The sequence below is a fragment of the Haliaeetus albicilla genome, chromosome 29 (assembly GCF_947461875.1).
Source record: "Haliaeetus albicilla chromosome 29, bHalAlb1.1, whole genome shotgun sequence".
Lineage (NCBI taxonomy): Eukaryota > Metazoa > Chordata > Aves > Accipitriformes > Accipitridae > Haliaeetus > Haliaeetus albicilla.
This window is the reverse complement of record NC_091511.1, coordinates 2,531,079-2,545,545: the sequence shown is the minus strand read 5'-3', so window position 1 is coordinate 2,545,545 and position 14,467 is coordinate 2,531,079. Positions and strand designations below refer to the sequence as shown.

The 14,467-nt window shown below is 62.6% G+C and overlaps 1 protein-coding gene across 29 annotated transcripts in view; it reads left to right on the top strand.

Moving 5' to 3' along the window:
• SYNGAP1 (synaptic Ras GTPase activating protein 1) overlaps positions 1-14,467 on the top strand; it is a 31,201-nt gene that overhangs the window by 7,964 nt on the left and 8,770 nt on the right. For 8 of the 29 annotated variants that reach the window (XR_011322763.1, XM_069774355.1, XM_069774350.1 and 5 more), the window contains 13 exons: positions 182-279; positions 2,133-2,269; positions 6,138-6,291; positions 6,368-6,466; positions 7,239-7,793; positions 8,708-8,852; positions 9,541-9,685; positions 9,762-9,998; positions 10,952-11,153; positions 11,616-11,791; positions 11,988-12,029; positions 12,387-13,218; positions 14,020-14,193. Coding sequence is in view for 28 of the 29 variants with exons in the window: in XM_069774355.1 (XP_069630456.1) it covers positions 182-279; positions 2,133-2,269; positions 6,138-6,291; positions 6,368-6,466; positions 7,239-7,793; positions 8,708-8,852; positions 9,541-9,685; positions 9,762-9,998; positions 10,952-11,153; positions 11,616-11,791; positions 11,988-12,029; positions 12,387-13,218; positions 14,020-14,193 (2,996 nt within the window). In the remaining variant the exon portion in view is untranslated. Of the gene's footprint in view, positions 1-181; positions 280-2,132; positions 2,270-5,977; positions 5,998-6,137; positions 6,292-6,367; positions 6,467-7,238; positions 7,794-8,707; positions 8,853-9,540; positions 9,686-9,761; positions 9,999-10,951; positions 11,154-11,615; positions 11,792-11,987; positions 12,030-12,386; positions 13,219-14,019; positions 14,194-14,467 lie in introns of all 29 variants that reach the window. The other 21 variants (XM_069774375.1, XM_069774376.1, XM_069774374.1 and 18 more) reach the window with 12 other exon arrangements.

The window sequence follows — 14,467 nt, the reverse complement described above, 5'->3', positions numbered from 1 at the left end:
CCCCAGACACCTGGGTCCCCGCTGCCATAACCCCACAGCGAGTGGAAGGGGGTGGGCTGGGGGGGATGTGGGGGTCCCCCCTGTCCCCCCCCGTGTCCCGTCGTTCCCCCCCCCCTTTGTCCCCGCTGTCCCCTCAGGCTCCTGTCCCCCCCTCGTCCCCCGTCCCCCCCGTCCCCCCCAGATTACCACGGCGGCCGCTCCCGCAGGAAGAGCGTCCCCGGGGGGAAGCAGTACAGCATCAACATGGACGCCCCGCCTGCCCCCCCCTTCCGGCCCTCGGTGAGCACACGCCTGTCACCACGGTTACCCTCATCCCGCACACGCCTGTCGTCCCGGTTACCGTCGTCCCGCACACGCCTGTCGTCATGGTTACGGTCGTCCCGTACGCGCCCGGCGTCGCGGTCGCTTTGATTCCTGGCCACGCGTGTTGGCGTGGTTGGGTTAGTCCCCCCGCGCGTGCTTGTTGCCGTGGTTACCGTGGTCTCGCACACGCTTGTTGCCGTGGTTACGGTGGGGCTGTGCCCACTCCCCGTGCACATGCGTGTCGCCGTAGCTCCCCGCGCATTGCCGTGGTTACGCCAGCCTGCACATGTATGTCGCCATGGTTATGCCATCCTGCACATGCGTGTTGCCGTGGTTACCCGATCCTGTACATGTATGTTGCCATGGTTATGCCATCCTGCACACGCGTGTTGCTGTGGTTACCCCATCATGTACATGTATATTGCCATGGTTATGCCATCCTGCACACGCGTGTTGCTGTGGTTACCCCATTGTGTACATGTATATTGCCATGGTTACCTCATCCTGCACATGCGTGTTGCTGTGGTTACCCGATCCTGTACATGTAAGTTACCATGGTTACGCCATCCCACACACACGTGTTACTGTGGTTACCCTATTGTGCACATGTATGTTGCCATGGTTACCTCATCCTGCACATGCGTGTTGCTGTGTTGCTGTGGTTACCCCATCCTGCACATGTATGTCACCGTGGTTACCCCATCCTGCACCACGAGTTGCCGTGGTTACCCCATGCCTATGTCGCCATGGTTACTCCATCCTGCACACGTATGTCAGCGTGGTTACCCCATCCTGCACACAGATGTCGTCATGGTTACCCTGCTCCCACGTCTCCATGGTTACCGTGGTCCTGCACACGCCTGTCCTCATGGTTGCACACATGCATGTGACCGTGCTTAGCCTGGTCCTGCGTGTGTATGTTGCCATGGCGACCTTGGTCCTACACGTGTGTTGCCACGGTTACTCAGGCCCTGCCCATCCGCACGTCACCGTAGTTACCGTGGTCATGCACACGCCTGTTGCCATGGTTACCGTCACACATGTCACCGTGGCTATCATGGTCCTGCATGCCTGTTGCCATGGTTACCCTGGCCCTGCACATGCCTGTTGCCGTGGTTACTGTGGTCCTGCACGTGCGTCTTGCTGCAGTTACCCTGGTCCTGCACATCCTTGTTGCCACGGTTACCGTGGTCCTGCCCATCCCCGTTGCCATGGTTACCCTGGCCCTGCCCACAGGGTGACCCCCCTCCCATGTCACCGCGCTCCCCCCTCCCTCCCCGCACACGCATGTTACCACAGTTACCCAGACCCAACCCCCTGCTCCTCCACACGCCCGTTGCCATGGTAACCCCAGTCCTATACTGCCCATCGCCGTGGTAACCATGCTCCTATATTGCCTGTCGCCATGGTAACCTTGTTCCTATGCCGCCCGTTGCCATGGTAACCCCGGTCCTATACAACCCGTCACCATGGTAAAACTGGTCCTAGACCACCCGTCGCCATGGTAACCGTGGTCCTATGTTACCCGTCGCCATGGTAACCCCGGTCCTATGCCACCCGTCACCGTGGTAACTGTGGTCCTATGTTACCCATCACCACGGTAACCCCGGTCCTATGCCACCCGTCGCCACGGTAACCGTGGTCCTGTGTTACCCGTCGCCATGGTAACCCCGCTCCCCTACAACCCATCGCCGTGCCAACCCCGGTCCCACGCTGCCTGTCACTACGCTTACCCCATCCACCCCCATCGCCGCCCCCCAAAACCCCCCAAACCCCCTGACCCCCCCCGACGCCCCCAACCCCCCCGGCCCCCCCCGGCCCCCCCTCAGCCGCCTGTACCCCAGCAAGGCTTCCTGAGCCGCCGCCTGAAGAGCTCCATCAAGCGCACCAAGAGCCAGCCCAAGCTCGACCGCACCAGCAGCTTCCGGCAGATCCTGCCCCGCTTCCGCAGCGCCGACCACGACAGGTGGGGGACAACGCGGGGACACCTCCGGGACACCTCGGGGACACGGCGGGGACACGGCGGGGGGATAGCCAGGAGGATGCGGGGATGGTCTGGGGGTGGGGGGAGGTTGGGGGTTGAGGAGGGTGACGTGGGGACGGTCCTGCTCAGGTGGCACCAGGGTGGATGTGGGGACGGTCCTGGTCTCTGGGTGTCCCCAAGTTGGGGACAGGGACGGTCCTGATGTCACATGGCACCAAGGTGGATGTGGGGATGGTCCTGGTCTCTGGGTGTCCCCAAGTTGGGGACAGGTATGGTCTTGATGCCCAGGTGGCACCAGGATGGATGTCCAGACGGTCCTGCTCAGGTGACACCAGGGTGGATGTGGGGACAGTCCTGGTCTCTGGGTGTCCCCAAGTTGGGCATGGGGACAGTCCTGATGCCCAGGTGACACCAGGGTGGGCATGGGGACAGTTCTGATCTCTGGGTGCCCCCAAGTTGGGGACAGGGATGGTCCTGATGCCCAGGTGACACCAGGATGGATGTTCGGACAGTCCTGGTCTCTGGGTGTCCCCACGTTGGGGATGGGGACAGTCCTGATGCCCAGGTGGCACCAGGATGGATTTGGGGACAGTCCTGGTCTCTGGGTGTCCCCAAGTTGGGGACAGGGATAGTCCTGCTGCCTAGGTAGCACCAGAGTGGACATGGGCACGGTCCTGTGGCCCAGGTGGCATCAGGGTGGACATGGGGACAGTCCTGATCTCTGGGTGTCCCCAGGTTGGGGATGGGGATGGTCCTGCTGTCAGGTGACACCAGGGTGGACGTGGGACAGTCCTGATGCCCAGGTGGCACCAGGATGGACATGGGCACGGTCCTGGTCTCTGGGTGTCCCCAAGTTGGGGATGGGGACAGTCCTGATGCCCAGGTGGCACCAGGATGGATTTGGGGATGGTCCTGGTCTCTGGGTGTCCCCAAGTTGGGGACAGTGATGGTCCTGCTCCCCCATGTCCCCAGGCTGGGCACAGGGATGTCCCTGTTCCCTGAATGCCCCCAGGTTCCGTGTGGGGGTGACCGGTCCAGGTGTCCTCCAGCCGGACACAGGGACAATCCCCCGTGTGGGGCAGGACCCCAATGTCCCCGCTGTCCCCAATGTCCCCATGTGGGGCAGGTCCCCAGTGTCACTGTAAGGGGCAGGTCCCCAGTGTCCTCACTGTCACTGTGTGGGGCAGGTCCCCAATGTGTCCTTGTCCCCATGTGGGACAGGTCCCCACTGTTCCCAATGTCCCCATGTGGGCCAGGTCCCCCAAGTCCTTGTCCCCATATGGGGCAGGTCTTTGCTGTCCCCGTCCCCATGTGTGGCAGGTCCCCAGTGTCCCCAGTGTCACCGTATGGGGCTGGTCCCCAGTGTCTCCATGTGTGGCAGGTCCCCAATGTCCCCAGTGTCCCCATGTGGGCCAGGTCCCCAGTGTCTCCATGTGGGGCTGGTCCCCAATGTCCCCAGTGTCCCCATGTGGGCCAGGTCCCCAGTGTCTCCATGTGGGGCTGGTCCCCAATGTCCCCAGTGTCCCCATGTGGGCCAGGTCCCCAGTGTCTCCATGTGGGGCTGGTCCCCAATGTCCCCAGTGTCCCCATGTGGGCCAGGTCCCCAGTGTCTCCATGTGGGGGAGGTCCCCAATGTCCCCAGTGTCACCATATGAGGCTGGTCCCCAATGTCCTTGTCCCCATGTGGGGGAGGTCCCCAATGTCCCCACTGTCACCCTATGGGGCTGGTCCCCAGTGTCTCCATATGGGGCAGGTCCCCAATGACACCAGTGTCCCCATATGGGGCAGGTCCCCAATGTCCTTGTCCCCATGTGGGGGAGGTCCCCAATGTCCCCACTGTCACCATATGGGGCTGGTCCCCAGTGTCTCCATATGGGGCAGGTCCCCAATGTCCTTGTCCCCATATGGGGCAGGTCCCCAATGTCCTTGTCCCCCTGTGTGGCAGGTCCCCAGTGTCCCCAGTGTCACCGTATGGGGCTGGTCCCCAGTGTCCCCATGTGGGGCAGGTCTCCCCCACCCTCTGCAAAGCGGGTTCTTGCCGTGTCATCGTCCCCCGCCTTGGGGACACGTTGGGGACCGGGTGGCCGGGCAGGTGGCGGGCGGCGCCGGTGCCGTTTATAGCCGGAGCCGGTGGGTGGGAGCTGGGCACAGGATCCGGCCTGGCACCCGGCCCAGCGTCACCGTCACCAGAGCTGCGGATGGGGTACGGTCCCTTGTCCCAGGGAGGTGGTGGTGGTGGGGGGGTTGTCCCATGTCCCTGGTGTCCCCAGGGATGTCCCTTGTCCCTGGGGAGATGGTCCCCAGGGATGGGGTCTCTTGTCCCCAGAGGGGGGACACTTGCCCCCAGGGTGGCCACTTGTCCCCAGGAATGTCCCTTTTCTCCAGGACCTGGTCCCCAGGGGATGGGGTCTCCTGTCCCCTGGGGATGTCCCTAAGGATGGCTCTGGTCCCTGGGGGGGGGGTTCCTTGTCCCCTGGGATGTCTCATGTCCCCAGGGATGTCTCATGTCCCCAGGGACATGGTCCCTGGTTGCAGGGGTTTTCTGTCCCTTTGTCCCCAAGGGAGTCCCTTGTCCCTTTCCCTGGGTCCTCACTGCTCTGGGGGTCCCTTGTCCCCTTAGTCCTTGGTGGTCCCCAAGGGGGGTGTCCCTCGTCCCCTGTCCCCAAGGAGCGTCCCTGCGGTGTCCCCTGTACCCAGCAGCATCCCTTATCCCCTTCCCACGATGGGTCCCTTGTCCCCTGTCCCTTGGGATGTCCCCCGGAAGACGTCCATTGTCCCCCACCTCAGGGGGATGCCCTGGGGGGGATGTCCCCTGGGAAGATGTCCCTTGTTCCCAGGGGGATGCCCTGGGGGGGGACAACCCTTGTCCCTTGGGATGTCCCCTGGGGGGGTTGTCCCTTGTCCCTACAGGAAAAGGGGGGGGTGCCCGCTCGCCAAGGTATTTTTAGCCGTGCCACCCCCGCCACACTGGGTGCCGGTGACACAGTGACAGTGACGGCAGCCGGGAGCGGTGGCCGTGGGGACGGGGACGGGGACGGGGACGTGGCGGGGCCGCTGCTTACGCAGCCCCGGGGCTAAATATAGCGCCTGGGGGTGGCTCACCTGCACCGGCTGCTGAGTGCGAGGGGGGGGGCGGATGCCTGGGTCCCCCTGTTTTGGGGGGGCTGGATGCCTGGATCCCTTCTGGCTGGGGGGCCCAGATGCCTAGGACCCCTGTTTTGGAGGGGCTGGACACCTGGGTCCCCTGTTTTGGGGGTGCTGGGTGCCTGGGTCCCCCTTTTTTGGCGTGGCTGGACACCTGGGTCCCTTCTGTCTGAGGGGCCCAGATGCATGGGACCCCTGTTTGGGGGGGGGCGGATGCCTGGGTCCCCTTTGGCGGGGGGCCTGGATGCCTGGGACCCCTGTTTTTGGGGTCTGGACACCCAGGTCCCCCTGTTTTGGGAGGGGCCAGATGCCTGGGTCCTTTCTGGCTGGGGGGGGAGTGTCCGAATGTCTGGGTCCCCTCTGGCTTTGGGGTGGGGGTGGAGCGCTCCCCTGATGCCTGGGTCCCCTGGGGAGGTGATGTTGGGTGTTGGGGTGTGGGGGTTGCTCCCGTGTGTCCCCCCCCCATGTCCCATCCCGTGTCCCCCCCCGCCCCCGCCCTGACTCTGTCTCTCTCTGTCCGTCCCGGCGCCGTGGACGTGTCCCCAGGTCCCGCGCGGATGCCCCAGGTACCCCCCCCCCCGCCACCGCCACCGTCACCCCCCGCTCGCATGCCACCACCACCACCGTCACCCCCCTGGGCACCTCCCCCATCCCCCTCCTTACCCTGCCAACCCCCCCCCGAGCGTCCCCCCCCGTGTCCCCACAGGGCCCGGCTGATGCAGAGCTTCAAGGAGTCGCACTCCCATGAGTCCTTGCTGAGCCCCAGCAGCGCGGCCGAAGCGCTGGAGCTCAACCTGGATGAGGACTCCATCATCAAGGCGGTGCACAGCAGCATCTTGGGCCAGGAGTTTTGCTTCGAGGTACGGTCCGGCCCTTCTCATCACCCTCCTGGGCCATCACCGTGGCATCTGGTCACTCATTGGCCATCACCCGCAGGTGACCACAGCCTCGGGGACTAAGTGCTTTGCCTGCCGTTCGGCTGCCGAGAGGGACAAATGGATTGAGAACCTGCAAAGGGCGGTGAAGCCCAACAAGGTGAGGGTGTCATCGCTGCGAGGGTGGTCAACTGGTAGGGATGGGGATGGTCAAGGAGTGAGGATGAGGATGGTCAACTGGTGGGGATGAAGACGGTCAACTGGTAGGGATGGGGATGGTCAGCTGGGGGGGATGAGGTTGGTCAACTGGTAGGGATGGGGATGGTCAGCTGGTAGGTATGGGGCTGGTCAACTAGTGGCGATGGGGATGGTCAACTGGTAGGGGTGTTGATGGTCAACTAGGGGGGTTGAGGGTCAACTAGGGGGGTTGAGGGTGGTCAACTGGTGGGGATGGTCAGCTGGTGGGGATGTTGATGGTCAGCTAGGAGGGTTGAGGGTGGTCAACTGGTATGGATGAAGATGGTCAACTGGTATGGATGAGGATGGTCAGCTGGTAGGGATGGGGATGGTCAGCTGGTCGGTATGGGGGTGGTTAACTGGTAGGGATGGAGCTCGTCAACTGGTGGGGATGGTCAGCTGGTGGGGATGGAAGTGGTCGCTGGTGGTGATGTCCCCAGGGGTCACCCTGGCCCTTGGGGTCACTGTGCCCTGGGGTCGCTGGTCCTGGTGGCCACTCTTTGCTGGCGTTTTCCCCTGGTGTCACCTCTGCCCCAGGGTCACTGTCCCCATCTGCCCCCACCCCCAGCTCTCCCTGCCCCTGTCTCTCCCACCGCCCTGGGCTCCCCCACACTCCACATCCCACACCGGGATGTCCTCACCCCCAGCTGTCCCCACGTCCCCTGCTCACCTCCCTCCCTCCCACCCCTCCCCAGGACAACAGCCGGCGGGTGGACAATGTCCTGAAGCTGTGGGTGATCGAGGCGCGAGACCTTCCCCCCAAGAAACGCTACTACTGCGAGCTGTGCCTGGATGACATGCTCTACGCCCGCACCACCAGCAAGGCGCGCACCGACAACGTCTTCTGGGGAGAACATTTTGAGTTCAACAACCTGCCGTCCGTCCGCACCATCCGCCTCCACCTCTACAAGGACACCGACAAGAAACGCAAGAAGGACAAGAGTAACTACGTAGGGATGGTGAGCATCCCCATCGCCAGTGTCACCGGTCGGCACTTCGCCGAGCAGTGGTACCCACTCAGCCAACCCAGCGGCAGCAAGAGCAAGGCGGGTTGTCCGGCTCTCCGCGTCAAGAGCCGCTTCCAGACCATGAGCATCCTCCCCATGGAGCTCTACAAGGAGTTCGCCGAGTATGTCACCAACAATTACCGGATGCTTTGCGCCGTCTTGGAGCCCGTGCTCAGCGTCAAGAGCAAGGAGGAGGTGGCCTGCGCGTTGGTGCACATCTTGCAGAGCACCGGCAAGGCTAAGGTGGGGGGGCTGGGGGGTGGGGAGGGGTGGGGAAGGAGGGGGTGGAGGTGGGGTGGAGGATTGAGGATGGAGGGATGGATGGATGGAAGGAGGATGGATGGATGACAGATGGATGGAGGACAGATGGAGGATGGATGGATGGAGAATGGATGGAGGACAGATGGAGGATGGATGGATGGAGGACGATGGATGGCTGGAGAGTGGATAGAGGACAGATGGAGGATTGGGTGGATGGATGGATGGAGAATGGATGCAGCAGAATGGATAGACAGTTGGGAGTCAGGTAGAGGATGGATAGTGGTTGGATAGACGAGAGACACATGGAGGAGGGATGGAGAAGGATGGACAGAAAAGGATGGACAGACGGATGGAGGATGGAGAGAGGACAGATAGAGCAGGGATGGAGGATGGATAGAGAACAGATGGAGGATGGATGGAGGGATGGATAGAGGGATGGATAGATGGAGGAGGATGGAGGAGGATGGACAGCCACATGGGAGATGGAGGGTTAGATGGAGGATTGAGGATGGATGGAGGATGGATGGAGGACACATGGAGAATGGATGGATGGAGGATGGTTGGAAGAGAATGGACAGACTGATGAGGGACAGATGGAAGATGGATGGAGAAGGGATAGAGGACAGATGGAGGTTGGATGAAGGACAGACATGGAGGGTGGCTGGAGGGATGGAGGATGAATAGATAGAGAATGGGGGAAGGATGGATGGAGGACAGATGGATGATGGATAGGAGGACAGATGGGTGGATGGATGGAGGACGGACAGATGGATGAATGGATGGATGGACAGAAGATGGAGGCAGGACACAAGGGTGCACGGAGGGTGGGCAGGGCCAGCCTGGCCAGGCTGCTGGGGTGTAGGCAGGCATTGGGCTGCCCTGACGGCTGTGGGCAGGACTTCCTGTCGGACATGGCCATGACGGAGGTGGATCGCTTCATGGACCGGGAGCACCTGATCTTCCGGGAAAACACCCTCGCCACGAAAGCCATAGAGGAGTACCTGAAACTCATCGGCCAGAAATACCTCAAGGATGCCATTGGTGAGCTCCACTGGCACTGGGGGGTCCCTGTCATGGCCAAGGGTCCCCATCATGGCCAGGGCCCCATCAGCATGGCTGTGGGACGGTGGGTGGTCCCCACACATGGGTCATGTCCCCATTGGCATGGCCGTGGGATGGGATGGTTGGGTGGTCTCTTCTCACGGCCGGGTCTCCGTTAGGGTACAATTGGGTGGACCCTAGTCCCTGGTCGTAGCCAGGTCCTCATGGGCCATGGGATGGTTGGGTGATCCGTTCTCATGCCCTGTCCCCTTTGGCATGACTGTGGGATGGTGGGTGGTCCATTCTCATGGCTCTATCCCCACTGGCATAGCCATGGGATGTTGGGTGATCCCTTCTCATGGCCGTAGGACAGTTAGGTGGTCCTCTCTCATGGCTGTGTCCTCATTGCTATGGTCATGAGATGGTTGGGTGGTCCCTTCTTATGATCATGTTGGTGTGGCCAGGGGATGGTTGGGTGGTTCCTTCTCATGGCCATGTCTCCATTAAGGTGGTCTGGCCATGGGATGGTTGGGTGGTCCCCAGCCCCTGTTCACTTCCAGGTCCCCATTGGCACAGTCATGAGGTGGTTGGGTGGTCCCTTCTCATGGCCATATCCCCATCGGGCTGGCTTGGCTGTGGGACGGTGGGGTAGTCCCCGGTCCGCTCTGATGTCCCCGTCCCCACCCAGGCGAGTTCATCCGGGCGCTGTACGAGTCGGAGGAGAACTGTGAGGTCGACCCCATGAAGTGCTCGGCCTCCACCTTGGCTGACCACCAGGCCAATCTCCGCATGTGCTGCGAGCTCGCCCTCTGCAAGGTGGTCAACTCGCACTGGTGAGTCCTTGGGGCTGGGGACATCCCCTGGCGTCCTCACCACGGGTCCCTGACCATGTCTCCCCCCGCCACGCAGCGTGTTCCCACGGGAGCTGAAGGAGGTCTTCGCCTCGTGGCGGCTGCGATGCGCTGAGCGGGGCCGCGAGGACATCGCCGACCGGTTGATCAGCGCCTCGCTCTTCCTGCGGTTCCTCTGCCCCGCCGTGATGTCCCCCAGCCTCTTTGGCCTCATGCAGGAGTACCCTGACGAGCAGACTGCCCGCACCCTCACCCTCATCGCCAAGGTCATCCAGAACCTGGCCAACTTCACCAAGTGAGCGCCCAACGTGAAGGAGGGAGGGATGGTGGTGGATGACAGTGGTCTGGTGGAGGGAGAAGAGATGGTGGGGGACACAGGTGGGTGAGGAGAAGAATGGAGGCATGGTGGAGGGAAGGTGGATCCGTAGGTCTATGGGTGGATGGACGGGCGGATTCATGGGTGGATGGAGAGTAAATGGATGGATGAGTTGATGGATGGACAGAAGATGGATAGATGGGTAGAAGGTGGATGGATGAGCTGATGGATGGATGGATGGATGGATGGGAGATAGCTGGATGAGTGGATGGATGGGCAGAAGTTGGAGGCATGAGCTGATGGATGGACAGAAGAAGGATAGATAGAAAATGACTGGCTGAGTTGGTGGATGAATGGATGAATTGATGAATAGGTGCGTAGAGAAGATGAACAGATGAACAGAAGATGGATGATTTGATGGATGATGAGTGGGAAATGAGTGAGTGGATGGGTGGTGAGGTGGTGGATGGAGGGAAGATGGAGGAACAGAAGATGACTAGATGCATGGAAGGTGGGGGGATGAGTTGATGGGTGTAAGATGGATGGATGAGTTGGATGGACAGAATATCGACAGATGAGTTGGATGGATGAATTTGGTGGCCAGAAGGATGAATAGATGGATTTATGGATGGATGGAAGATAGATGGATGGAAGGAAGGAAGATGGACAGATGAGTTGGTAGATGGATGAGTTGGGCAGAGGGATGGATGGATGGAAGGAAGGAGGATGGATGGAAAGAAGATGGATGGATGAGTTGGTGAATAGATTGATGGAGAACAGACAGCAGAGCTGGATGAATGCCAGACGTGGCTTTATGAAGGGATGCCTGGAAGCCGAAGGGACAGAAGGGACAGAGGGTGGGCAAGGCCAGTGGTGGAGGACAACAGCCATGGGGGGGGCCAGCGCAGACCCTGCTGAGTGCCTGGCCACAGGTTTGGCAGCAAGGAGGAGTACATGGCCTTCATGAATGAGTTCCTGGAGCTGGAGTGGACCAGCATGCAGCAGTTCCTCTACGAGATCTCCAACCTGGACACCCTCACCAACAGCACCAGCTTCGAGGGCTACATCGACCTGGGCCGTGAGCTCTCCACCCTGCATGCTCTCCTCTGGGAGGTCATGTCCCAGCTCAGCAAGGTACCCCAGTCACCTGGGAGCCCCGTGGTAGGGGGGTGTCACCTGGACACGTGGGTCCTCTTATGGGGGCGATCAGCGGCCTGGATGCTTAGGTTCTCCCCAGGGGAGATTTTGGCATCCTGGACATCTGGGTGCCCCTAGAGGGGCATTTGGGGGTCCCATCCACCTCTTCCCCCTAAGGGGAGGTCATGGGGGTCCTATCCACCCGTGACCCACCAGGTGACATCATTGGGGTCCCAGCCCCCCATGTCCTACCAGGGAAGGTCATTGAAGTTCCAGCCCCCTGTGTCCTACCATGGGAGGTCGTTGGGGTGCCATCCACTTGTGCCCACCCAGAGGTGGTCATTGGGGTCCCACCCGCCCATGTCCCCCATGGTCATTGGGGTCCCAGCCCCCCCATACACCCGCAGGGGAGGTTATTGGGGTGGGGGAGTGGGGATTGTGGCTGACCTGCCCCCCCAGGAGGCCCTGCTGAAGCTGGGCCCACTGCCCCGGCTGCTGACGGACATCAGCGTGGCCCTGCGCAACCCCCACCTGCAGCGGCAGCCGAGCCAGGGGGAGCGGCTGCCCCCCAAGGGGCTGGTGCTGCGGGGGCCCTCGGCCGACCTCCAGCCCTACCTCGTCCGTGACCTCAACAGGTGAAGACCCCCCCCAAGAACTACCCTGTGTCCCTCCACATCCCCATGGTACCCCCACAACCCCGTGATACCTCCACACTGTGTCCCCCAATGTCCCCATGGTGTCCCCCCATGTCACCCCGGTGGCCCTCAGTCTCACTTGGGGTGTCTCCCCCCACCGTGGGTCCCTGTGGTCACCCGCTCTCTGCCCCCACAGCTCTGTTGACCTCCAGTCCTACATGGTGCGGGGCCTCAACAGGTGGGTGATGGGGACGGAATGGGGACAGGGATGCAGATGGGATGGGGACAATGATGGGATTCCGATGGGGATGAGGTGGTGATGGGATGGGATTGGATAGGGATGGGGATTGAGGATGGGGATGGGGATGGGGATGGAAATGGGGATGGAGACTGAGATGGAGATGGGGATGGGGATGGAGATGGAGACGATGGAGATGGAGATAGGGATGGAGATGGAGGTGGGGATGGAGATGGAGATGGGGATGGGATGGGGATGAAATGGGGTTGGGGATGGAGATGGGACTGGGATGGAGACCTCTCTCCAGCCCCACCTCACCAGAGGTCCTGGCCCCACCTTAACCCCCATCCCCCCCAGCTCCATGGAGGTGCCCCGCCTGCCCTCCCCGCCGCAGGAGAAGGGGCCGCAGGAGGTGCTGGTCCTGAGCCGCCCCCCCCTGGCCCGCTCCTCCCCCGCCTACTGCACCAGCAGCTCCGACCTGACGGAGCCCGAGGGGGGCCGGGGGGCTCTGGGGGTGGGCAAGAGCGTCTCCATGCTGGACCTTCAAGACGGCCGCGTTGACAGCGTCCCTAGTTTGCCCGCCGAGCTGCTCGCCGCTGGTGGTCCAGCCCCAGGGGGGGCCGGAGGGGGCCTGCGTCCCGGCCGCCTCTCGCAGGGCAGCGCCTCCAGCCTGGCCCCCCCTCGCCTGGGGGTACCCGAGCCGGGGGGGCCGCAGTTGCGGGTGCCCCTCTCCTTCCAGAACCCCCTTTTTCATTTGGCGGCCGACGGACCCTTGCGAGGACCCGAGCCGGGGGGTGAGGGGCCCTTCGCCCCCCCCCTGCACGGGTACAGCAAGAGCGAGGAGCTGGCGGCTCCCCCCCCCAAGCACATCACCCACAGCCACAGCTACAGTGATGAGTTCGCCCGGCCGGGGGGGGACTTCGGCCGGCGGCAGCTCTCCCTGCAGGACAGCCTGGCCCCCCCCCAGATCACCATCGGGGCCCCCCCGCCCCCCACCCCTCGGGGGGCTCGGGCGGGGAAGGGTGGGGGGCCGGGGCCGGCAGCCCTGGGGGTGCCCCCCAAACCGCGGCCGGCCAGCGGGAACCTGCTGGCGTCCCCCGAACCGGCTTACGGACCCCCCCGCTCCCGGCAGCCCTCCCTGGCCAAGGAGGCGTCGGTGGCTGGGATGAAGCCGCCGGTCACCAAGCAGGTGGGGGGACACATGGGGGGACATGGGGACATGGTGGGGCTGGGGGACATGGTAGGGCTGGAGGGCATGGGGACATGGTGGGGATGGGGGACACGGGGGCTGTGGGGGACATGGAGGGTATGAGGGACATGGCGATAGGGTAGGGATGGGGACATAGGGGACATGGTGGGAACATGAGGGCTATGGGAAGCATGAAGGATATGGGGGACATGGGGACTTGGTGGGGACGTGGAGGGACATGGGGATATAGGGGACATGGTGGGAAGATAAGGGCTGTGGGAAACATGGAGGATATGGGGGACATGGGGACATGAGGGACGTGGGGGATGTAGGGGAACCTGGGGACGTGGAGATATGGGGGAACATGAGGGACGTGGGGGATGCGGGGTGACATGGTGGGGATGGGGACACAGAGGAACATGGGTGACATGGGGCATGGTGGGGATGGAGGGACATGGATGGACATGGGGGACTTTGTGGGGACATGGCGGGACATGCAGGACATGGGGTCATGTTGACCTCCAGTCCTACGTGGTGCGGGGCTTCAACAGGTGGGTGATGGGGACGGAATGGGGACAGGGATGCAGATGGGATGGGGACAATGATGGGATGCCGATAGAGATGAGGTGGTGATGGGATGGGGATGAGGATGGTGATGGGTGGACATGGTAAGGCTGTGGGGGGACGTGGGAGACGTGGGGACACAGGACACAGCGTGGACAGGGAGGGCTGCTGCGGGGACACGTCATGGGGACGAGAAGGACCAAGCCTGTCCTCGTGCCCCCACCACGTCCCCCCCAGGCCTCACAGACGCCGTCGACGCTGAACCCGGTGATGCCGGCAGCGGAGCGCACGGTGGCCTGGGTGTCCAACATGCCGCACCTCTCGGCCGACATCGAGAGCTCCCACATCGAGCGCGAGGAGTACAAGCTCAAGGAGTACTCCAAGTCTATGGACGAGAGCCGGCTGGACCGGGTAGGGACCATCGACGGACCCAGGTGTCCAGAGCTGCAGGGGGGGCAGGGGTCCTGGGAACCCAGTTGTCCAGGCCCCAGGAGATGACCCTGATGGACCCAGACGTCCAGGCATCACTTGTGGTGGAAACCAAGGTGTCTGGGCATCACTTCAGGGGGGACCCAGGTGTCCAGCTGCCACCATGCTGGAAACCAAGGTGTCCAGGTGTCACCACAGGTGGTCTCAGGTGTCTGGGTGTCACTGTGGTGGGGACCCAAGCGTCACCACGGGTGGT